The 23,902-nt window shown below is 38.5% G+C and overlaps 1 protein-coding gene across 1 annotated transcript; it reads right to left on the reverse strand.

Annotated features, from left to right (window-relative positions):
- Nucleotides 1-21,163: 21,163 nt before the first annotated feature.
- On the reverse strand, nt 21,164-22,866 carry LOC114265451 (protein BIG GRAIN 1-like B). The gene has a single exon (XM_028206270.2). The coding sequence runs from the start codon at nt 22,518-22,520 to the stop codon at nt 21,231-21,233; it is 1,290 nt and encodes a 429-aa protein (XP_028062071.1). The 5' UTR covers nt 22,521-22,866; the 3' UTR covers nt 21,164-21,230.
- Between the last annotated feature and the right edge of the window lie 1,036 nt (nt 22,867-23,902).

Consider the following 23,902-nt stretch of genomic DNA (forward strand, 5'->3'; position numbering starts at 1 on the left):
TGCACAATGTAGAAAAGGTTACACTTTCTGTGAGAAAAGTCATACATTTTTTGAGATGAAAATATGAATTTTGAAATTATGATATGCACCCTAAAAGTTATGTATAATTAAAGTGATACTTTTTGTGAGAGAAGTTATACATTTTGCGAGAACCAAAAAAAAAAATTGTGACAAAAGTTATACGTTTTGGGAGAGAAATTATGTTTTTTTGCATAAGGTGCATGCCATGTGCACCCAACAAGACGTGCACAATGTAAACTTTTCCTAATTTGAATTGTTTATTTATAAAATTTATTTTTTTAAAACAATGAATTGATTAAACATTAATGACTATATAACCAATTTATTTTCATTAAATAATTTATTCTTAAAATTATATTTATTATACATATTTTTTAAGATAAATATAATCTGATTATGTAGATACTAATAATTATGTTAAAGTGATTATGAGGTGGAACCTCCCTCCTCCCAAGAGGAGAGATGAGAGAGCTCGAGTAATATTACAAATTCACCGTTATCTATGTTGAATTTATTAAGAATTATCAACTTGTGATTCAGTTTTATTCTACGCATAGACCTCACTCACATTATACAAATACAATCACAACTATACAATTTTATTCAGAATAAATTCGAGATAAAAAAGGATGGATACATAAAATTATTCCGTGGAGCCCCTGCTCCCAAATCCATTTAGCACACCACCTTTGATTGTTTCCTAAAGTGAATCTTCCGTAATGTTTCATGACACCTCATCTACAATAATTTTATAAAACAATATAAATTTAAAAAATAATTTCAAAATTATTTAAAAATAACAAAAAAAAAAAAAAAAAAAGGACTATCCATACAAATTACTACCATTGGTTTCATAGTGAAACAAGCAAGGGTTCCTTCCAAAGCTAATGACAAACAAGAAGAAGACAACAATTGAGGGTTATGATGTTTTTTTTCCTTTAAAAAAGAAAGTGAAGTCACATTCAAAAATTACTTTGGCGATCAATCACTATAGTCAAGTCGGATCCAATCACTTTCTTTTCTTTTCTTTTCTTTTCAAATTTGGCCAAATCCTCAAATTTTGATACTCTTTATTTTAGTTTTTCAATCTGTATTTTATTTATTTATTTTTGTCAATCAACTTACATAATTATATCAACCAATGTACTCTAATTCATTAATAAAATATGAGAAAAATTATGTCATACTATATCACATGTTTCCTAGTTAAAGTGAAAGCTAGTGACCACGGTCTCCATACAAACTGAACTCAAGAAACCTACAGCAAAGCGAAGAGTTTCGGCCGTTGGGCCATTCCAATACTCAAACATGGGCCTTTTCATAGCCAATTCGGTGGCCCAAAAACATATATTTGCCATTTTACCATCTTAAGATTTAAATGGGGCCCAATAGGCCTAGGGTCTAGTTTCAACTCAGTTGGGAGTGAAATTGGAGCTGTGCTATTTGTGTCTTGTGCCAATTATATTTGAACCGTACCATTCAATTTTTAGATAAAAATAAATATAAAAAATAAAAATATTATGATTATTGGATCAAATTAAATTTTTTCATGAATGATATACACTGAGAGTCTTACAAAATGAATAATTCGAATCGTCGAAATGAGACTCGTGGTGAATTTCATGAACCCCTCAAATTCTCTTAAATTGAAATGTAAACTAGGAAGAAACTCAATTCTAGATGAGTTTATAGATAGTATATCCATTGTTTTGTGACTTCAAAAACTCACTAAACCAATAGATCAACAAAAATTAATTTTGTTATATTGAAACTCTGTGCATGTTTTGTTACTAAAAATTATCTAAATTCAAGAAAAGTATATGGGCATTTGAATTTATAAACGTGTGACTATAGTAATAGACTTAGTTTAAATAATTTTTGCTTAATATGACTAGGTAAACAAGACCAAATCAATGGGAATATGATGATTATAAATGGGAATTTTGATGATTAGGAATAGGGTGAGGGAAGTATAGAAGAAGGGAAGGGTCAACGCCCTAAGTAGGTTGTCTCTTCAACTCTCTCTGCACCACCCACCTCCCCCACCCCACGAACATTATTCTTCTCATCATTGTTGGCAACTTCCCCACTCCACCTACCGTACCATATCATCAAAGGAGGAGGGAAGCTCAAAGCAAGGAATGATCCAAACAACCTTTTTAATTGATCCCACAAACCTGCATAGATATTAGTTATAATCATACACAATTAAAGAAACTTTACAAAACTACTTTAATTATATGCACAAAACTAACCATAACAAACAAGTACATTAGTTACAAATCCACTGCCGGCTTAAACAAACATACTTCTATCTTTACTTTCTTTGTTCCTAATCATTTGTTCATGTTCATCTTAGAGTTGTTTTCACCTCAAAGATTCTTTTTATTTTTATTTTTATGCGGGACTCCCCATTTCCACAGTTGCATGCTCCTCACTTGTCCCGTACTAATAATTTATATTTCTTACTTCATTATTATTATGCCTAAGACTGACCCATCTACTTTCTTTTCTTTTCTTTTCTTTTTTTTCTTCTCTTTTCTTTTTAATGCTTAATAATAAACTAGTAGGGTCAAGTTTAAGCTTGGAACCACTACCTATGGCCGGTTAAGAATCATATGTTGACTGATTATTTTTTATATGGTACATACACACTACAACATATAAGTGTTTTAGAGACCAAATTTTTTAGTTTCTAAAAGTAAAAATTTTATTGTAAAAAATATTTAGGGATCAATTTATATCGTCGTAAGGATATTCGTTAAAATGTCATCTCGAAAAGTCATAAATAAGGCTTTTAGTGACAAAATTTTGAAAATGTCACTAATAAATGTACTTTTAGGGACAAAATAATTTTGGTCTCAAAATGATTTTTTTTTAGACAAAAAATTTGGTCCCAAAAAGATAATAATTCATCACTAATGTCTAATTTTCGTTGCTAAAAATATAATAACAATACTTTTCGCAACAAAAATATTTGGTCCCTTAAAAAATAATTTTATTTCTAAATTTTAGTCTCTAAAACCTTAATATTTTGTAGTGACATACTATATATAAATTATGATTTAAAATGATATTGGTAAGACCTATTAGGATGTTTGTTTATACACCATTGTCATGAAGATATAATAATAAATTATCAAATCAAAGTTAATGCATCTTATTATGTTGTTATGTTATTTTGTAAAGTAGTATTGGTTACTATTTGTTGTAATTATTTAGTTATAAGGAAAGTGATATTCAATTATATATCAAAATAGTTTTAGTGACTGATTATTAACAAATATATGTATAGAGTAACACATATATGATTATTAACACATATATGTAATTTTGATTATTATTTTTCTAAATATAACCATTATGAATATATTTGTCAGATTCTCCATGAAGAACCCACCTAGTCCGATGTAAATTTTTCAACTCATAATTTATGAGCTCTCTGTCATCAATCCATGAAGTGACTTAAAACCTGAGAAAGAGTGTAAAAGTCATCACTCCACTTTAATTTTTTTGATAATTACAAAAATAAAAAATAAAAATAATTCAAGGTTTAAACTTTGTAATAAATTAAATTTTAATTTTTTAATTTTATCAATTTAAATGTTTTAATTTTTTATTTTTTTAAAAAAATTTTATTTGTCATTAAGTAAAATCGAAGAAAAAATTAATAGTTTAATCATTAAATTTAATAAAAATTGTATTTTAGACATTTTATATATATCTATATTGAATTTAATGATTAAAATACTATTTTTTTCGTCACTTTTATTTAACGAAAATAGACGAATTATTTAAATTGAAAATAAATCAAAAGATTAGAGTTTAAATTAACACAATTGAAAACTCAGGATTTATTTTGTCACAAGACTCAAATCCTGAATTTATTTTTGTAATTGTCTCTAAATTTTTTCACACGATTTTTTTTAACTCACAAAATATGTCTAAAAAAAAAAAAAGTCAGAATATTGTAAAATGGACAATTCAGTTGAGTTGTAGTTCTGCAGTAGTAATTTTTTTATAAAATATATATATATATATATATATATTTACAATTATTTAAACTATTTGTATTAGTAATAAAATGGTTTAAACTATTGCATAGCGTATAGTATAATAGCAATGAAGTTTTAGAATTTAATGCGAAGCTTAATAAGTAAAAAGATATTTGTAAAATTTATTAATTTGTACTCATTAAATATTTTAGTCCTTTTTATTGTAAATATTATTGTCCCTTTTTTTTTTAATTGCCCATTGAAGGCTTGTAAAACCATCTTAGTTTTTCATTTTGTTTGCTACAAACGTGTTGTTGTGTTTTAAAACAATTACATTAAAAGCATATTGAAGGTTTTCAACTTTTAATCATGATAAAGTCCATCCTTATAATTAAATTTGATGTTAATAGGAGTAGATATTGATATATGATTACTGTTTTATAGTACATCAAATAGAATAGTATTATACTATTAAATAAAATTTAAAATTTCTTCTTTCAAATTTATGTGGCTCCTATATGCTATTTTACTATCTCATTTTAATTTTTGAAGATTTATTGTAGCATGTCACATCAATTTGTAAGAAAAAATTGTAGCATGTCATTACAATTTTTCATTATGCTTTTGGTTAAGAATTAATGTAATGTTTGGATTTCAAATTTATGAAAGAGAAGTGTATGGAAAACAAGGGTTTTTTTTTTTTTTTGGTTCACTCTTCTTTCTTTCATAAATTGTCTTGAAATTCAAAATCAAATATAGCCTAAGATCCTACTTGGTAATCTCTAAATAAATAATTTTTTGTGGCTAAAAAAGTTAAAAGAGTAAAAAGTCTATATGGTTTAGCTAAAAATCCTTCTCCATAATATTTTTTTTGGAATGTCTACAAAATTGTTAAAAAACAATTTTACTTTCTGTACTTTAAAAATTTCCACCATGTCGCTTTCATTATGTTAACAAAGACTCAACAAACACCATAAGATTAATATGGCACTCCTCACAAAAAAGTTAAAATTTGAAAATGAGTAATGCTAGGGACCTAAATGTTTTGTGAGACATTTGGTGAAAATATTAATAAAACATTTGAAATCCTTAGCATTTACCTTTGAAAAGACTCACAAAACTTTCTTCATAATTAAAACAATTTTTTTAACAATTACCGAACTTATCATTTTTTCACATTTAAAAAATAAAATTAAAAAATGAAAAAAAAAATTTGCCAAACCTCATCTAAAAGTTGCTGCAAATTTCTTGAGTTGGTGATGAATAATCTTAATGGCAAGTAGGTCCTAGACTACAGGGTTTTTTTTTCTTGTTTTTAGAATGTCCATCCAACTATTTCAATCAAAGTGGTCCTCAAATTATTCGAACGGTTACTTAGTTGGATCTGCATTGCATGCTTATCATAGTATAATAGTTGTGGTTATTGCTATTACTATGATTGTATTGTATTTTATTAATTCAATCTAAAAAAAAATCATTTAAGCATAAATTCATCAAAAAAAAGTAATTAGGTGTTGAACAAATGAATTTAAATTTCAACCCCAAAACAAAAGCCTTTAAAAAGTATTATTGACTTTTAATTTTACTTATGCACACCTACTTCATTATTCCAACTGTCATTATCATAATGTTCATGTCTCAATTCATAAGTCAACAATGTTAAATCACATTTTGTTTAGGGAAAATACTAATTCAAATGACCAATGATTAATATAAGTGTGTAAAAAATATATAAAATATGAAAAAAGTGCCGATTGATTTGTTGTTGTTCAATTTTGTGTTTGGAAATTCTTGAATTGATCAATTTGTATAGAGTTATGTCATATGGGAAACTGCATGCATAGAAGGTAAATTGATTACATGATATATCACAACTTTCTTTAATTAGTTTGTCTCAATGTCATTAGTTAGGATTATATTATGTTATATGATACCCCCAAAAAAATACTAGTGCCAAAAATATTATATTCTTTTATATTTAATATATACACTTTAATACATAATTACAACATATAATGAGTGTCTAACTTTGATGCAAAACAAAAAGAATTTGACTCTAGGTAGGAAAAAGAATTGTTCCTATTCAAATCACTAATTATTGTAGAGTCCTTAGAATGCAATAAGAAATAAAATTTATGTGAACATTTTAAAGTAGGAATATTTACTAATAAGTCTCATATCATAAATAAATATTTCAATCAATCTCAAGTTTTTTCTATTGATATGTTAAGTCCTATTAGTGTAGAGTTTCTTTTCGTGTGGTTCTATTTTTAATTTTGGTAGTATTTTGGTAGACGATTATACCCTTTAATTAATGTGACAAACATGATGTGACACTCAAATTTAGAAAGTATTACTGTGACACTTCAACGTTAAGGGTATGACCTGACACTCCAAAAAAATTAAAAATTTCTTAATGTATTTTTTTCAAATGTGACAATGTAGCAGGTATGATATGACACTTCAAATCTTTTACTAAAAAAAAAAAAAAAAAACAAAAACTCGTTAGTGTATTTTTTCTAAATGTAACAACGTGACAGGTATAATGTGACACTCCAAAAATACTAAAAGTCATTAGTATACTTTTTTTAAATGTGGCAACATGTCCCAAATATGATAATGTGGCGGGTATGATATAGCACTATAAAAAAACTAAAAAGTCAGTAATGTACTTTTTCTAAATGTGACAACGTGACAAGTATAATGTGACACTGCAAAAAAATTAAAAATTCATTAGTGTATTTTTTTCAAACGTGACATGTGACACTCTAACATGGCGGGTGTGATATGACACTTTAAAAAATTAAACACTTCTTAGTGTCCTTTCTTAAATGTGACAATCCAACGTGACAGGTATAATGAGACACTAAAACTCTTTAGTGTATTTTTTTTAAATGTGACACTTCAATGTGATGGGTAAATCATTATACATCAAAAATGACTAAATGGATCACAAGAAAAAATATGAAACTATATGAATTACAAATTCAAAATACGAGATTTATTGATCAATTTCTGTTTAAAGTAGTGTCCTCGTGCCAAAAAAATAATTGTGTGAGTAAAAATCTGACCACACTGCCCGTTTAGTGATCAGCAGCTAAGCACCGGCAGAATAGATGGCTCCAGCAACCTGTAACAGAAAAGAAAAGCTCCGGCGGTGGTTCTTCCACCCGGGGGCACTCCGACGATCAAATCAGTATGATTCTCAAGGATAATCAAGTATTAAACTGAATACTCAAAGTATGAATTACATACCTTAGACCCACGGGGGTGCCTTTCTTTTATAATGTACTCAATCCAAGTCCAACTAGAAGTATGACTTCTATGAACTCCAATCTTAGTGCTTACTCTGGACTCTTTAGGAGATAGAGATAAACTCCCTAAGAGATTTATCCTTATCTTAATTAAGTCCCCTTTTTGCTCCAGGACTCTTGTCCCTTATCTTCGGATTCCGACATCTTAGGAGATGACCTCGGCCTCTCCGCGATTACCTCGGCTTAACTACCAGGACACGTGGCACCTCGGCTGACACGTCGGCGTCACCATGCCACGTGTTGGTATTCAAAAAATATGTCCCCACAACTGCCCCCTAGGTTCTATTACCTCGGCATTCTGAGGTGATGGAACCTATTCCGATTTTTTTTTTTTTTTTTTTTTTTTTTTGTTACTTCCTTTCTGAATAATGGCTCAAGAAGACTGCTTTGCCAAGATTATCTTTTTTCAGCCGACGTGTTCTCTTCGGAGAACGTGGCTTCGGTCGTACTCCCCTATGCACATGAGCTGTCATTCATGTCTAACTGTTCCTTCCACGTGTTTCGTCTTTATTGGAGCGTGTTAGTGACGCGCCTGGAAGCTGTCTGTTCGTTCGTCTGCGCCGTCTGACGCGTGCGTTACCCTAGGCGCAATAATTGCCCTATTTTTGCCGCCGTTTCAAATTTTTGACAAAACTTCTTTTGCCTCTATCTTTTCTTCACTTTTTCTTTCCATCTTCTTTACTCTTTCTCTTCCGAAAGCTCGTTCTTCCTCTTCAAATCTACCATTGCTTCAATTTCTTCTCTGGAACTGTTCTTAGTCCCGTATTTCTTGCAAAGCCTTTTTTGCTGTCGCAACTGGTTTCTGGGTTCGACGAGTATTGCCTTGGCTTCACTTCTTTTGGTAAGTCCCCTTCCTTTAATTTCTTTCATTCTCTTTATGTGCTATTGTCAGTCTGTTGCCATTACTGATCTTACTCGAGGTCTGGGATTTATTTGTATTTTGAATTTTGTGGCTATATTTTGAACCTCTATGCTTTTCCATCATTCTTTTCGCCGCTGTTCTTGATTTTTTCCTGTACCTCTATTGTTTCTGAAAATTATACCTCTGTTCTTGAATCTGAAACCTCGTTTTTGTTTTCTCTTTTTTGTATCTGCCCCAGATCTGTGCCCTCGATCTTTATCTTAATAGTTCGTAGATTTGGGATTTGTCTGTAGAACCCTTAATCTTTAGGGAAACCTGAAAAACGCCCGTCTTCTGAAACATATTCCTCTTAATTTAGGTCGACACAATGGGTATGTGGAGGCACAGGGTAAATACCCCAACAAGTCTTGAATACTTTAGGCAAGAATTCTCTATCCCAGCCGACGTTCATCTTAAGCTGGCTGGGGATAATGACACTATCGTGCCTACAGACCATACAATGCCTTTTCCAGTAGTTGCTTTTATCGAATGTGGACTTCGGCTTCCACTCGATCCCCTTTTTCGTCAAGTTCTCTATTTCTATAAGCTAAACCCCATGCAACTTACTATCAATTCCTATAGGATAATTAATGGTATTATAGCCTTAGCTAGGCAAGAAAACCTCAGAATCACCCTCGCCGACCTTCAATATTGTTATACCATGTGCCCTCTTGATCTGAAGGATAGGGGTTTTGTATATTACCTTAAGCCGAGATCCACTCAGTACAAGATTATAGCCGACCTTCCAGACTCCAACAAGGGGGCTGGAGATGACTATCTTATTGCCTCTGGAAATTGGGAATTTGGCCCAGATGAAGATGTCCACCTTTACCCTCTTCCTCGAACACTTACAGAGGGCAAGAGTAAGAGCCCTGAGTCAACACTTAGTTGTTTTCATTCAACACTTAAATACTTTTGTTGTTTCTGACGTCTGATTCTTTGCAGATCTTCATCAACCACCGAAAAATTTTCGTCAATCCTTCTTCCCAGGACCAGATCTGAGAACACTTCTTGGTCTTCCAATCCTTAAACGAAAAGCCCCAGTATTATTAAACTTTGTCCCCACACACAAATCCATTTTACCCGACGTCCCTCGAAAAAGGAAGAAGAGTCTCTCGCCACCAACAGCCACAACCTTAACTGCTTCTACATCTCGGACAGATCAAGAGTCCACATCTGACCCAGCCGATCTTCCATCAACTTCGGCCCCCTTCTTAATACCAATTCCTGAACGTAAACGCCGACGAAGGCTAGTAAAGACTGTCGAGATGGTTCGTCCGAGGCCTGTCGTCCAAGACCTTCTCGCCGATATTCCAACTGATGCCGAAGCCGCACCGGCGCAATCAACGCTCCCTCCCAAACAAAAGAGAGTAAAAAAGGCTCAGCCTAAGGCCAAGGCTACAGACGCCGAGGCTGAGGATGCTCTGCCGATTTCGAAGCTAGCTGAAAGCAAAAAATCAACCTCTACTTCAACCAAAAGGTCTGCTGAGGGCCAACCCTCAGGATCTACACAAACAAAGAGGCCAAGGTCATCGTCTGCGACGACCTCGGCTTCAAAGAAGCCTGACGTCCCATGGGCCCCTGATCTTTCTCTGGAGGACAGGCCTATCATGGCTAGTGAAAGTGCTGATGATATCAACGTTGCTGTCGCCCTTAGCACCGCTCTTCTTCTACCGAATGACTTGGAGCGAAATGCCAAGTTCAGTGAGTATGAAAATTACGCTCTGATGCTCCAACACTCTGCTCAAGTAAGTATTTCTATTTGTATTTATGTTTCTTCCTTCTTTTTCTTTCTGAGAAAATTTTCTGATACTTCTGTTTGCATTCAGGCTATCCAACATGCCCACTCATTTTCAATGCAATCCTTTGAGAATCGTCAAAGATTGGTTGATATGAAGAGGGAAGCGACCTCAATGAAGAGAGAATTAAGGGCTCTTGAAGTAAAAATGAAGAAACTAGAGGATCAAGCCGAGGCTGCGACGAAGAACCAAACCTTAGCTCTTGAGAAGGCCGAAGCTGCTGAGGCCGTTAAAAAAGTAGCTGAAGCCGAGAAAAGGGAGGCCGAGGCTCAGAAGGTCCAAGCGCAAAAAGAACTTCAACAAGCTCTGGCCACCAAGGAGGCCGAAGTCAAGGAGGCCGATGAAAAGGCCTATGCTCAAGGCATGGCCGACGTTGCAGAAGAATACAAACTTCAAGTCAGGCAGGCATGCAACAGGGGATTTTCCCTTGGTTGGATGTCTCTGATAAAGAAGCTTGATCTCCCTGCTGACTCGCCATTGCGCCAAGTTGATGCTAATCTTCTACCATTTCTTCCTCCAAGTCAAGCTGAGGATGAATCAGAGACCGAGGTAGAAGCTGAGGGTGAAGACGAAGAGAAAGATGAAGGTGAAGCCTTGGTGAGAAAACCCAAGGGCGCTACTGAGGCCAAGTCCTTTCTTCCAGCTGAGCAAATTTTAGACTTAACTCAAGATGAAGTGGGTGATGAGGCTGAGGAAGTGCCCAGGGAACCTGTTCAGGGGTGTCCATCATCTGACCTTCTTCTGACTGACAGAAGTCTTGACACAACTTTAGCAGAGATAGATGCCGAAATACGAGCGGAGAAGGTGGCCGAGGATATTCCAGCTGAATCATCCGAGGTTCCAGTTTCTGCTGCTGCTGATGTTCAAGAGTCTTGATTTTCCCTTCTTTCTTTTCTGGATTTTGGACTTTGTTCTTTCTTTTAATTCCTGAACAATGTACATTCCTTCTTATGGCCGATGTGCCTTTTTCAGTATGTAATTGCAACTGTTCTTGCAATGGATATTTTTGATCTTGTGATGTTCTGTTGCTTGCTTCTGCATAGTTCTATACTTAGAAATTTTTGCATGCTTTCTTTGTGCAATCTTCTCGGGGCTACATACCCTGGGTATAACTGCAAGGCTTTTACTTCGGCAAGATACTGACCTGCAAACCTTGTATAAATTCTGTCAAGAACTAAACATATACTACTCAATGTATACTTTTGCCATCTTTTTTTTTTAAGTTTTCAATAAGTATTTAAACAATGATTTCGTTCTAACCTACTTGTAAATTGCTACAAATTTCAACAAGTGTTTAAACAATATACTTAACCTTTGCTTCGACCCGTTAATTTTCTGTATACCTCAGCGGGTGATCATACGTCGGTTTAACATAACCTTGTAAATTGCTGCGAATTTCAACAAGTGTTAAGCATCTTCTCTAGGGTTTATACAACCCAGATATTGCTATGAGAACTTAAGCAATAACCTCGGCCTATCTTCGACTTGTAAATTGCTACAAATTTCAACAAGTGAAGATAGGGAATCAGCTTGATTCCAACTTGTAAATTGCTACAAATTTCAACAAGTGGGTCAAGGAATAACATCGGCTTAACTTCAGTTTGTAAATTGCTACAAATTTCAACAAGTGAAGATAAGGAATCAGCTTGATTCCAACTTGTAAATTGCTACAAATTTCAACAAGTGGATCAAGGAAAAACATCGGCTTAACTTCAGCTTGTAAATTGCTACAAATTTCAACAAGTGAAGATAAGGAATCAGCTTGATTCCAACTTGTAAATTGCTACAAATTTCAACAAGTGGATCAAGGAAAAACATCGGCTTAACTTCAGCTTGTAAATTGCTACAAATTTGAACAAGTGAAGATAAGGAATCAGCTTGATTCCAACTTGTAAATTGCTACAAATTTCAACAAGTGGATCAAGGAAAAACATCGGCTTAACTTCAACTTGTAAATTGCTACAAATTTCAACAAGTGAAGATAAGGAATCAGCTTGATTCCAACTTGTAAATTGCTACAAATTTCAACAAGTGGATCAAGGAAAAATATCGGCTTATCTTGCCTGAGTTTGATATGTCTTCAATAAACCATTAATCATACACGTTGAAAGAATTCTGAAAAGACTTTATTGATAATATCGGCCAAACAATGATGTTTATCTAATGATAGAAGAATTTCAAGTTACAAGTATTCCAAGGTCTGGGCAATGCTTTGCCCTCATTGTCTTCAAGCCGATATGCTCCATTGCCTAGTACTGAAGTAATTCTGTAGGGTCCTTCCCAGTTTGGGCCAAGCTTGCCCTCCCTGGGATCCTTTTTGTTTCCGACGACTTTTCTTAGGACTAAGTCGCCGACTTGAAAATCCCTTGGATTAACCTTCTTGTTGTAAGCTCTGGCAAGTTGTTGCTGGTATACTGCAAGCTGAATTGCAGCCTTCTCTCTTCGTTCTTCCAGTAAATCTAGGTCTCGGGCTAAGAGTATGTCGTTGGTTCCATTCTCTACTCCCTGGGTTCTGATCCCTGGGATGCCGATCTCTAATGGGATGACTGCTTCTGTGCCATAGGCCATGGCAAAAGGGGATTCTCCCGTTGATCTTCTCGGCGTGGTCCGATATGCCCAAAGTACGTTGGGCAGCTCGTCCACCCACTTTCCCTTTGCTGCTTGGAGCCTCTTCTTTATTCCATCCAGGATTATTTTGTTGGATGCCTCTGCTTGCCCATTACTTTGAGGAAAACTTGGAGTTGAGAAATAGTTTTTGATCTTGAATTTCGCACAGAAGTTTTTGATAAGTTTGCTGTCGAACTGTGTTCCGTTGTCGGCAACTATTGCTCTTGGAATCCCAAATCTGGTGATTATGTTTCTCCAAATAAAATTCTTGACTTCCACATCTCGGATTTTGGCAAGAGGTTCTGCCTCTATCCATTTTGTGAAGTAGTCCGTTGCTACCAGTAAATATTTTCTTTGCCCAGTTGCCTGGGGGAGTTGTCCAATCAGATCCATGCCCCATTGGGCAAACGGCCAAGGGCTGGATACTGGGTTTAGGTCAGCAGCTGGCTGATGTATCAAAGGTGCAAACCTTTGACATTGCTCACACCTCTTTACATAGGCTTCGGCATCCTTTTGCATGTAGGGCCACCAATACCCTTGGGTAATGGCCCTATGGGCTAACGATCTGCCCCCAGCATGGCTTCCACAAATGCCTTCATGAATCTCATAAAGAAAATCTTCAACCTGCAAGGGGTGTACGCACCTTAAAAGTGGTCCAGTGAAGGACCTCCTGTAGAGATGGCCTTCCGCTGTTAGGCTGAATCTGGCCGATTTCAGTCTAATTTTATGTGCTTCTTTGTGGTCTTCTGGCAGCTTCCCCTCTTTTAGGAATGCAATGATTGCATCCATCCAGCTTGGTCCAAGGCCCACGCACATTGTTTTATGTTCGGTGCTCTGTTTATCTATACTCGGGGCCGACATGTAGTCGATCATAATTGTCCTTGTTTTTCTAGTTTGAATTGAGCTGGCCAGGTTGGCTAACGCGTCGGCGTGGGTGTTGTCATCTCGGCTGACTTGGAGTAATCTGCAGTTCTGGAATAGGGCCGCCAGTCGGATGACTTCCTTTGCATATGCCGACATTCTTTCGTCTCTGGCTGCAAATTCTCCTGTCGACTGGTTAACAATTAATTGCGAATCACAAAAAACAATTACCTCGTCTGCCTCTGCTGCTGCTGCTAGCTTTAGTCCTGCAATTAACGCCTCATATTCTGCTTCATTATTGGAGGCTTTGAACCCCAGTCGGATGGACTGTTCTACAATCTCTCCATCTGGAGATATCAGCAGTACTCCTGCTCCTGCTCCCTGGCGGTTTGAACTTCCATCGACAAATAGTCTGAACGAATCGCCGATGTAGATGCTGCATGGTCTGAGTTTTTCTTTCTCTTGGTTTTTGATTTTTGACTGGGATTCTTTCTGCTTATTGGGATGGTCCTCATCTTGGCTCGACGGGGCCCGAGGTGTGATGGCTTCAGGTGTGAGTTCTGCGACGAAGTCGGCCAAAACTTGGCCCTTTATTGCTGTTCTTGGTCTAAATTCCAAGTCAAACTGACCCAGTGTCACTGCCCATCTTGCTATCCTTCCTGTTAAGTCTCCTTGATGCAATAAGGACTTCAGTGGGTGCTCCGTTAGAACCACGATCTTGTGTGCCTGAAAGTAATGGCTTAATTTCTTTGAAGCCATTACCAGGGCTAGCATTAGTTTTTCCAATGGTAGGTACCTTGTTTCTGCACTTGCCAAAGTCTTGCTTACATAATAGACAGCCTTTTGTTCTCCTTTTTCCTCTCGGATTAGCACAGCACTGACTGCGTGTTCAGAGACTGCTAAGTACAAAAATAATTCCTCTCCTGGGACTGGGTTAGAAAGGACCGGGGTTGAGGTCAGGTACTTTTTTAGGTCGGCTAAGGCAGCTTCACATTCTTCTGTCCATAGGAAGTCAGTGTTTTTTTTTACCAGGTTAAAGAAGGGTCTGCACTTGTCTGAGCTTCTGCTGATGAATCGGTTTAGGGCTGCGGCCCTTCCGGTGAGCATTTGGACTTGCTTTGCCGATGTTGGGCTCTGTAGCTCCAGGATGGCTTTGATTTGGTCTGGGCTGGCCTCTATGCCCTTTCTTGTTACGAGATAGCCTAGGAATTTACCTGACCCAACTCCGAAGGCGCACTTTGCGGCGTTGAGTCGGAGCCGATACCTTTTGAGTATGTCAAAGACCTCTTTTAGGTCGGCAAGATGACCTTTTGACTCCTTGGTCTTTACGACCATGTCGTCAATGTAAACTTCTACTGTTTTGCCGATCAGATGTTTAAACATCTTTGTTACTAACCTCTGATAGGTTGCTCCTGCGTTTTTCAGCCCAAAAGGCATTACCTTATAACAGTACAGGCCTTTCGGGGTGATGAACGCGGTCTTCTCCTCATCTGGAGGGTACATAGCAATCTGGTGGTACCCTCTGTATGCGTCTAAAAAACTCATTCTTTCGTGTCCCGAAGTGGCGTCTACCAGTTGGTCGATTTTGGGCAGAGGGAAGCTGTCCTTGGGGCAAGCTTTGTTGAGGCTGGTAAAATCCACACAAACCCTCCACTTACCATTCTTCTTTTTTACCACTACTGTGTTGGACAGCCACGTTGGGTACTGAACTTCTCGGATTGCCCTGGCTTCAAGGAGTCTGTCTACCTCTTCCTCGACCGCTTCGACGTGTAACAACGTCGGCCTTCGGGCTCGTTGAATCACTGGTTTTGCCGATCTGTCGACATTCAGACTGTGGCAAGTGACCTCGGGGTCAATGCCAGGCATTTCATAGGGTGTCCAGGCGAATGCCTCTATGTTTGCCCTTAAAAAATCTTCTAGTTCCTTTTCTTCCTCTTTAGCTAAGCCAGAGCCGAGAAGAAAAAATCGTTCTTCGTCGCCCTCCTGGACGAGGATTTTCTTTAGCGCTTCTTCGCTTTTTTCGGTCGGTTCTTTCCCGACGTCTTCCAGGACTTCCATGTCTCCCTCTTCAACTTCTGCTTTCTTTGGCTCCTGTATACTACAGGTGGACTTTATCGCTGCCATTGAGCAATTTTTGGCTTGTAGTTGATCCCCTCTGACTTCTTCAATCCCATTCTCTGTTGGGAATCGGAGTAGTTGGTGCAACGTCGAGGGAACTGCCCCCATTGTATGCAACCACGGTCTTCCAAGGATGATGTTGTATGGTGAGGGTGTGTCAATAACCAGGAATTCTGTCCTGATCTTTTTAGTGCCGGCTTGTACCTCCAAGCTTGTTGCGCCCAGTGGCCATGTTGGCGTCCCATTAAAGCCGACCATCGGGCCGCTGGATTGCTCTAGGTCATCGGGGTGAAGGCCTAGCTCTCTGTAACATCTGACGTACATGATATCACAGGAGCTGCCTTGGTCTATTAGGATGCGTTTTACTTGGCATTCCCCAACCTGGAGGGATACTACCAAGGCATCATTATGCGGATGTTGGACCAGTTCTAGGTCGGCTTCGGTAAAGGCTATCGTTGGCCCTTGGCATTCTTCTGGCCGATGTCTCTTGTCCCCAACTTGGTGGATATGCTGTAAATGTCTTACCCTCTGGGTTTCACCTCTGACCTCGTTTTCGTTGACCCTTGAGTGGATCACATTGACCACCCTTGGTTCTCTTGTCTGTGGTAGCTGTGCTGGGGGAGGGGGTGCTGCTGGTGCTTGAGGCAACCTTGCCTGTTCTTCCCTTGTTCTGGCCTCATCGACCAGGTCCCTTAGAAGGCCTTGCCTTACTAGGTCCTCCAAGTGTGCTTTTAAGGCTCTGCAACCTTGAGTTGGATGCCCTCCTTCATTGTGGTAGGCACAACGTCTGCCGATGTTTTTTCCCATGAATTCCCCTGGTGCTCTTTCCGGAGCCCTGAAGTATGGTTGATTCCGAATCCGATCCAAGATTTTATGGATTGGGATCCGGAATACCGTGGTTACCGCCTGTTTATTTCTTAATTCTATTTCTTGTCTGGTGGGTCCATTGTTGACTCGGCCTCGCTTTGGCGAGCCGTTTCCCTTTTCTTGCTTCACCTCTTTGTTTCCCGACGTATCTTCCTCGGCCCTGGCGTATTTCTCAATTCGTGCCATGAGTTCTTCCATGCTCTTTGGCAGTGTTTTTGCCAAAGACTTCCGTAGTGGGCAGTCATCTTTCAGGCCGTTCTTGAAAGACACGACTGCTACTTCCTGGTTGCATTCAGGTATTCGGTTGAACACCTCGTAGTATCTCTTCGCATAGGCCCTAAGGCCTTCTTCCTTGGTTATTCTTAGAGCCATCAAAGCATCAACCCTCAGGGGTTGCAGCTTGTTGGTCACGAACCTGGCCACAAACATCTCGGCCAGGCCTTCCCATGTCTTTATACTTCCTTTCGGTAACTTGTGGAACCAATCAGATGCAATTTCCCCAAAGGATGAGGGGAATACCTTGCAGAGCAATGGTTCGTTCCCGCTATATAGTGCCATTGAATTTAGGTATAGCCCAACATGAAAGTTTGGATCTGACTTACCATCATAGATTTGGAACCTCGGCATACTGAACCTCTTGGGTGGTTCGAATTTGTCCAGTTCTACCGAGAAGGCTGTCTTCGGTTTTACTGGGGAGTTTACCTCGGCCTCTGCATTTTGCTGCCTCCTCTTGAGGTAGTCCCTTAAGTCTTCTTTGCTCCTCCCTGGAGCTCGGCTGTCTTTTGATTTTAGTCTTTTTGGTATACTGCTCTCGGCCTCGAGGTGGGTCCGTTTGGGTCTCTCTTCATGGGTTGTGTCAAAGTGGAGTACTTGCCCCTGAACATGTCGATGTTCTTTGGGGTCTGGATTCTTCATGTGTTGCGTCCTTCGGGACTCTTCTTGCCTCGGCCTTTCTCGTCCGACTTCCCTGGAAGGCCGGTGAGAATGCCTTCCGCTCCTGGTATGTTGAGGGACCTCGGGGATTGTTTTTCCTCCACCCTTCTGGGTGTTGGTTGCTGGCATTGGCGTATCTTGCAGCGGGTATGGTGGTTGCATAACATTGTTCTGCATCATGAAGTTGACGACCGACTGGAGGTCCGCCAACTTGTTTGCTAATTCCTTTACTTCCTCGTCTCTGCGTAGGCACCTGTCCCTCCATACCTGGAGGTTGTCTTCATTGTAGTATTTTCCTTGGTTTGATCTTTTTGTTGTGTCACCTTCCTGGATATCGTCGTTCTCCCTGTGACCCTGGTCACGGGCTTCTGTATTGCGATTGTCTCCTTCGGTGTCAAGGTTAATCGGTCTGCTGCTTCCAGAAGGAGCATCGTCCCCAGCGTTTCCTTGTTGTCCGTTACTGGCCATCTATTCTTCCTTCGTTCCCACAGACGGCGCCAAATTGTGTGAGTAAAAATCTGACCACACTGCCCGTTTAGTGATCAGCAGCTAAGCACCGGCAGAATAGATGGCTCCAGCAACCTGTAACAGAAAAGAAAAGCTCCGGCGGTGGTTCTTCCACCCGGGGGCACTCCGACGATCAAATCAGTATGATTCTCAAGGATAATCAAGTATTAAACTGAATACTCAAAGTATGAATTACATACCTTAGACCCACGGGGGTGCCTTTCTTTTATAATGTACTCAATCCAAGTCCAACTAGAAGTATGACTTCTATGAACTCCAATCTTAGTGCTTACTCTGGACTCTTTAGGAGATAGAGATAAACTCCCTAAGAGATTTATCCTTATCTTAATTAAGTCCCCTTTTTGCTCCAGGACTCTTGTCCCTTATCTTCGGATTCCGACATCTTAGGAGATGACCTCGGCCTCTCCGCGATTACCTCGGCTTAACTACCAGGACACGTGGCACCTCGGCTGACACGTCGGCGTCACCATGCCACGTGTTGGTATTCAAAAAATATGTCCCCACAATAATAATAATAAATAAATAAATGTATTCTTAATTTTTTTTTCAAGTGATTTAATTTCCATATAAAAACTTTGAAAAATTCATCAATTAAGGGATTTGAAAGGTCAACAGTAGAAAAATTAAAATGTGTTACTATAATAATAAAATAATTAATTACTACCTTAAAATATATATATATACACATATATATAATTGAATTATTAAATAACATGCGTCTTTTTGTCTTTTGTAAATTTAGAATTTTCAAAAAAAATGAATTAATACTTTTGAATCTAAAAATTACACAATATTTTTGTTCTATATAATAGTATTTTTCACTCTACGTCTTATATAATGAGGTAAATTACATTTTATTTTCTTTTGTGATCGAACTTCATTTCAACCTTCCATTTTTAATGTTGTTTTATCACTTTCTCTTCCCTCTTAGAGTGGCTAATTTCATCTATACGCCTTTTCGTCAAAAGGTAAGGATTGAAGTGCCACATCTCAGTTAAAAAAATTTGGTAACCAAGCTATAGAAAGGAAAATGCATTTTACCCCCAGCTCGGGGTGACACCCAGTGAAGTGTCAGTTGGGAGTTGGTCCGAAAAAAATAATTTTTTTTTTCTTTTTTTTTTGATTTTCGACCAGTGGGGGCGCGCCACGTCACTGGGGGCGCGACCCCCACTGGGTGTATGAAGCAAAACCCCTATAGAAATATAGAAAGAAAGTTGCCATGGCTAAAGGTGCTTATAAACTAAATTTGTGTTTAGATTTTGAATTTGATTGTCCCAAAAAAAAAAAAAACAGAGAAGGAAATGTGAAAAGAAAAATAGTTTAGGTGTGTTTGGTAACGTTTACGTTTTCAGTTTATATTTACAAAAAATTTATAAACTGATTTTTGTTTATTTTTAGAAAAACATAAATTACAAACACGTTTGGTAATTGATAAAATGCTTAAAAAAATTTAAAAATATAAAAAAAGTGTGAGAAATGGCAAGTGGCAGCGGAAGACGGTGGTGGAAAGTGGTGACGGTGGGTGGTGGGTAGCTAGTGGTGGTGGTGGTGGTGGTGGCGGGTGGCGAATGGTGGTGGCAGGTAGGTAGCGGATGGCGGGTGGTGGTGGCAGGTGGGTGGTGGATAGCGGGTGGTGGTGGCAGGTGGGTGGCGAATAGCAGGTAGTGGGTGGTAGCGAGTGGGTGATGGTGGTGTTGGCGGGTAGTAGTGGCAGGTAGGTGGCAGATGTCGGGTGATGGTGGGTGGTGGCGGGTAGATGGTGGGTGGTGATGGTGGGTGGGTGGGTGATGGTAGCGGGTGGTGGGTGGTAACAAGTGGGTGGTAGTGGCGGGTGGTGGGTAGTAGTGGCAGGTAAGTGGCGGATGGCGGGTGGTGGTGAGTGGTTGGTGATGATGGTGGGTAGGTTAGTGACGGTGGCGGGTAGTGGGTGGCGGTGGCAGGTGGGTGGCATATGGCGAGTGGTGGTGGTAGGTGGCAGGTGGTGGTAGTGGTGGTGGTGGTGGTAGTGGGTGGGTGACGATGGCGGGTGGTAGGTGGTAGCGAGTGGGTGGTGGTTGCAGATGGGTAGCGGGTAGGTTGTAGCGGTGGGTGGTAGCGGTGGGTGGTGGGTGGTGGTAGCGGGTGGGTGGTGGTGGCAGGTGGTGGATGATGGTGGCAGATGGATGGTGAGTGGTGGTAGCAAGTAAGTGGCGGGTGGTGGTAGCGGGCAGTGGATGGTAGTAGCGGGTGGCAAGCTGGTGGGTGGTGGTGGTGGTGGTGGCGAGGGGTGGGTGGTGGTGGCGGCGAGTGGGTGGCAGGTGAGTAGTGGCTAGTGACTGGTGGTGGCAAGTAGATGGTGAGTAGTGGTGGTGGAAGACGGTGGTGGAAAATGGTGACGGGTTGTGACTAGTGTTGGGTGGTAAAAAAAAAAAAAAAAAAAAAACTTAAAACTCAAAACAGAAACACATATTTTGTGTTTTTATTTTTTGGCCAAATTTATAAACTGAGATCACTGATTTATAAATCAAAAATTTTATCAAACAAGTTTTTATTTGAATTTTTAAAATTTTTATAAATATAAATAAAAAACTAAAAACGTAAGTATTACCAAACAGCACTTTTATATTTCAATTTTTTTTTAATTTTTTTATCTTCACAAGGTCTTACTTGAAATTTAAGATTCCAGAAAATATGAACATTTGAGAAGGATAAATACCCAAAGAATTGTCTCTTTTCTTGGTCTTAGCGATTTGGATCCTAACACTCCACATGCTGAAGGAAGACAAAAATATTCTTCCCAATTCTAATTCTGAAGAAAGATATATACACATAGTACGTAAAGAAAGCTAAAGCTCTCACTTCACTTTTCCTATTCCCATGGGCTGAGATCTCTTCCCTTTCCCTTTACCCAGCTCAACACCTCACATTCTCTCCTTTTCTTTTGCTTCTCATTTCGATCTCGAATCTTCATTTTCCTTTCTCTTTCTCTTTCTTTTTCCCCCCTCTTATCTTTCTTTCCTCTGTTTTATCAAAAACTGTCACTCTCTCTTACCCAACTTGGGATCAACCCCAACCCCATCCCCCCCCCCCCCTACCCTACCCACACACTATACATTCTTTTTCAGCATCTTGTCTTCTCTTCACTTTTTCTCTCAAACTCCCATAATTCACTTACAAAATCAAAATCAAAATCACCACAGAAAAATTAACAATGATCATAATAACCCATCACAAATTTGATTTAATTAAAAGCGTATCTATATATTCAAAGAAAATGATATTGTCAAAAAAGATAACAATTATGAAACTAACGAATCAAGCCACTAGCAATGGCACGATTCGTATCAAGAAAGGTAGTTTCGTAAACTGGAAGTTCCTCACAAAATCTACGATTGTTATTCCCAATAAATGCCAAGTGATCAAGCTCGAACAAATCCGAGCTTGAATCACTAGCCGCATCGTCATAGTCGACTTCATTACCACTAAGCACCATAGCATTCTTTGCATACCCTTTCAAAATCTCTCTCGCCGCTGCGGCCTCTTCAATTTTCCGACTCTTTTCCACAAGAACTTGCCGGCGCTTTACCTCTTCCATCCCATACTTGCTGGAATTGTTTTCATATATGCATTTGTGGCCGCAAGGACGACAATCTTCGTCGACGATCACACTCACTGGATAGAATGTTACAGTTCTTTTCACACCACTGTTGGGTTTTTCCTTCGAATTCAGTGAGGACTTAGATAAACATGATCTGGAATATGAAGATGCCGATGAACACGTAGATGCTTGAGTGGACTTTGCTTTTCTCTCCACACACACATCCTCGTAACCTCCAGTTGATGATGAGCTTGAGTTCTTCTTCTTCGAATTTCCATTACTGAACAGAGAGTTTAAAAAGCTCGCGAGCTTACCCCCAGGCGAGATTGGCTGTTTCACCTTCTTTAAATTGCTGTAAATCTTTAAAGCTCTCAATTTTGATTTTATCAAACCATCTTCATTCTTCAAATCTTCATGGTTTTTCCGATGAGGATAATCATCGAACAAGTAGTACTCACTCTGTTCATAGTATTCAGCCTTTCCCAATTTCTCCGAAACGTTAGTCTTCACTGGCTTTGGCCTCTTTGCAGTGAAACAAGAAGTCCTCGATTTCCCCAAAAACTCAGTGTCGGAGGATGAGATTGAGAGTGCACCGGAACTAGAATCAGAAGAACTTGAAGAGGAACTGAAGAACAGAGCATCAGTGTTGCGGTGCTGCAATTTTCTCTCCTCTGATTCGGGTACCGATTGGCGTCGTCGACCCGAAACCTTGTCGTGAACTTTCTTTTCCATCCACTTCTCGAGAAGACATGCTCGGCGGAGGCTCGCCATGTCTTCATCCTGGACACTACTGCCATGACTCTGTTTCTTGACGACTCTATCCTTATAAAACTTCAATTCTTGGCATTTCTCGTTCCCGCCATCGATGGAACGGTAGATTTCGTCAAGAAGACTGGAAGAGAATGATGGATTTCGAGGATTTCTTTTTAATCTGTCTTCTCTGGATGATTTCTGACTACTGTACATTTCTTCTCTATACATATATATATTTTTGTGCATGTTATTTTGTAGAGAGAGAAAGTTTGTAGAGAGAGAGAGAGGGAGAGAGAGAGAGGGGGGGGGGGAGAAGAAGAAGATGTCACGATTTGAAGTTAGGAAGATGAAGAGAATTGTGGAGGGAGAGAGTGGGTTTATAAAGGGAAAGGAATTGGGGGGGCGTCATGCGCGTGCATGGTCGTCGTCCGAGATTGAAGCCACAATGCCAGTTTGGCAATTTCTGACGTGGCGAAATCACCGGTTCTTATTCCGGAAATACCCTTGCTTTTAGGAGGAAATGACGTGACACTGCCTTGATTCTTGTTTCTGTGTCCCACCCTCCAAATTCGAATTTGAACCCACTGGACTGGATGTATGTTGTTAATGGAGTAAAGGAGTTAGATGGGGTAATTATACTCTAGATTATTACTCACATCACAGTTGAGTTGAGATATGTACACCACCCAACTCAATAACACAATCAATCTCATTCCAGTTCATACATATAAATTATAATACACCAGTGCAGATGGGCCCACCGGGTTGTTGTAACATAAAGATTCGGAGGAGGGCCTTTGAGAAAATGCAATTTTAGTGGGTACCAATCACTGGATCACTACTAAACATTATTGTATTCTTAACATTCTTTTCGCAAAAAAAAGTTTGATGAGACTTTGAACACAAGAGTGATTATGAGTGTGAACAGTTGAACTGAATTTCTTATTCCTAAAGGTTGGCTTTATTACAATATTCTGTTTCAGGAGTGGTTTGGCATGTGCTAAATAAGTGTATTTTTTAACTTTTTATAAAAAGATGTGTAGAAAAGTAGAGAGGGGATATTGATTGATGTAACCCAAAAAAGATAAAAAGATAGACTAAAATAAGTTATGTCAAGTAAGGCTTTAATAAATCTCAGCATCGTATATGATTTTTATAGAATAATATACATATATGGGATATAAGGTGAGCCTTATATATGATAAACTTCATATGCAAATTTTATTTATTTCATATTTTTGCCTCATTTTGTAAATTGCTTTATTTTATTTATTTTATTTATCCTAACTGAGCATGATTCCATGCATTTGACCTTTACAATCTCCAATCTATGCCTTCTCTCATTGCAATTATGATTGACGACTCTCCATAATCCAGTTGGGTTGATCTTGTGGGGGAGATTTGATGGTCTATACATGAATTTATAAGATTATATATATATATATGTGTGAAGGTTGATGATGAGAGAATGTATCTATACTAGAACCACATTTATGTATTCCCACACCCTTCTTCTATTTTAAAGGTTTTACTTCTTTTGTTTTTTTGTTGTTGTTTTCATTTATTTTGTTTTTTGTTTGGGTTAGTTGATTGGAAGGTTATTCACTTATTCCATCATTCAAAATAAT

The sequence above is a fragment of the Camellia sinensis genome, chromosome 13 (assembly GCF_055761805.1).
Source record: "Camellia sinensis isolate YWXY chromosome 13, ASM5576180v1, whole genome shotgun sequence".
Lineage (NCBI taxonomy): Eukaryota > Viridiplantae > Streptophyta > Magnoliopsida > Ericales > Theaceae > Camellia > Camellia sinensis.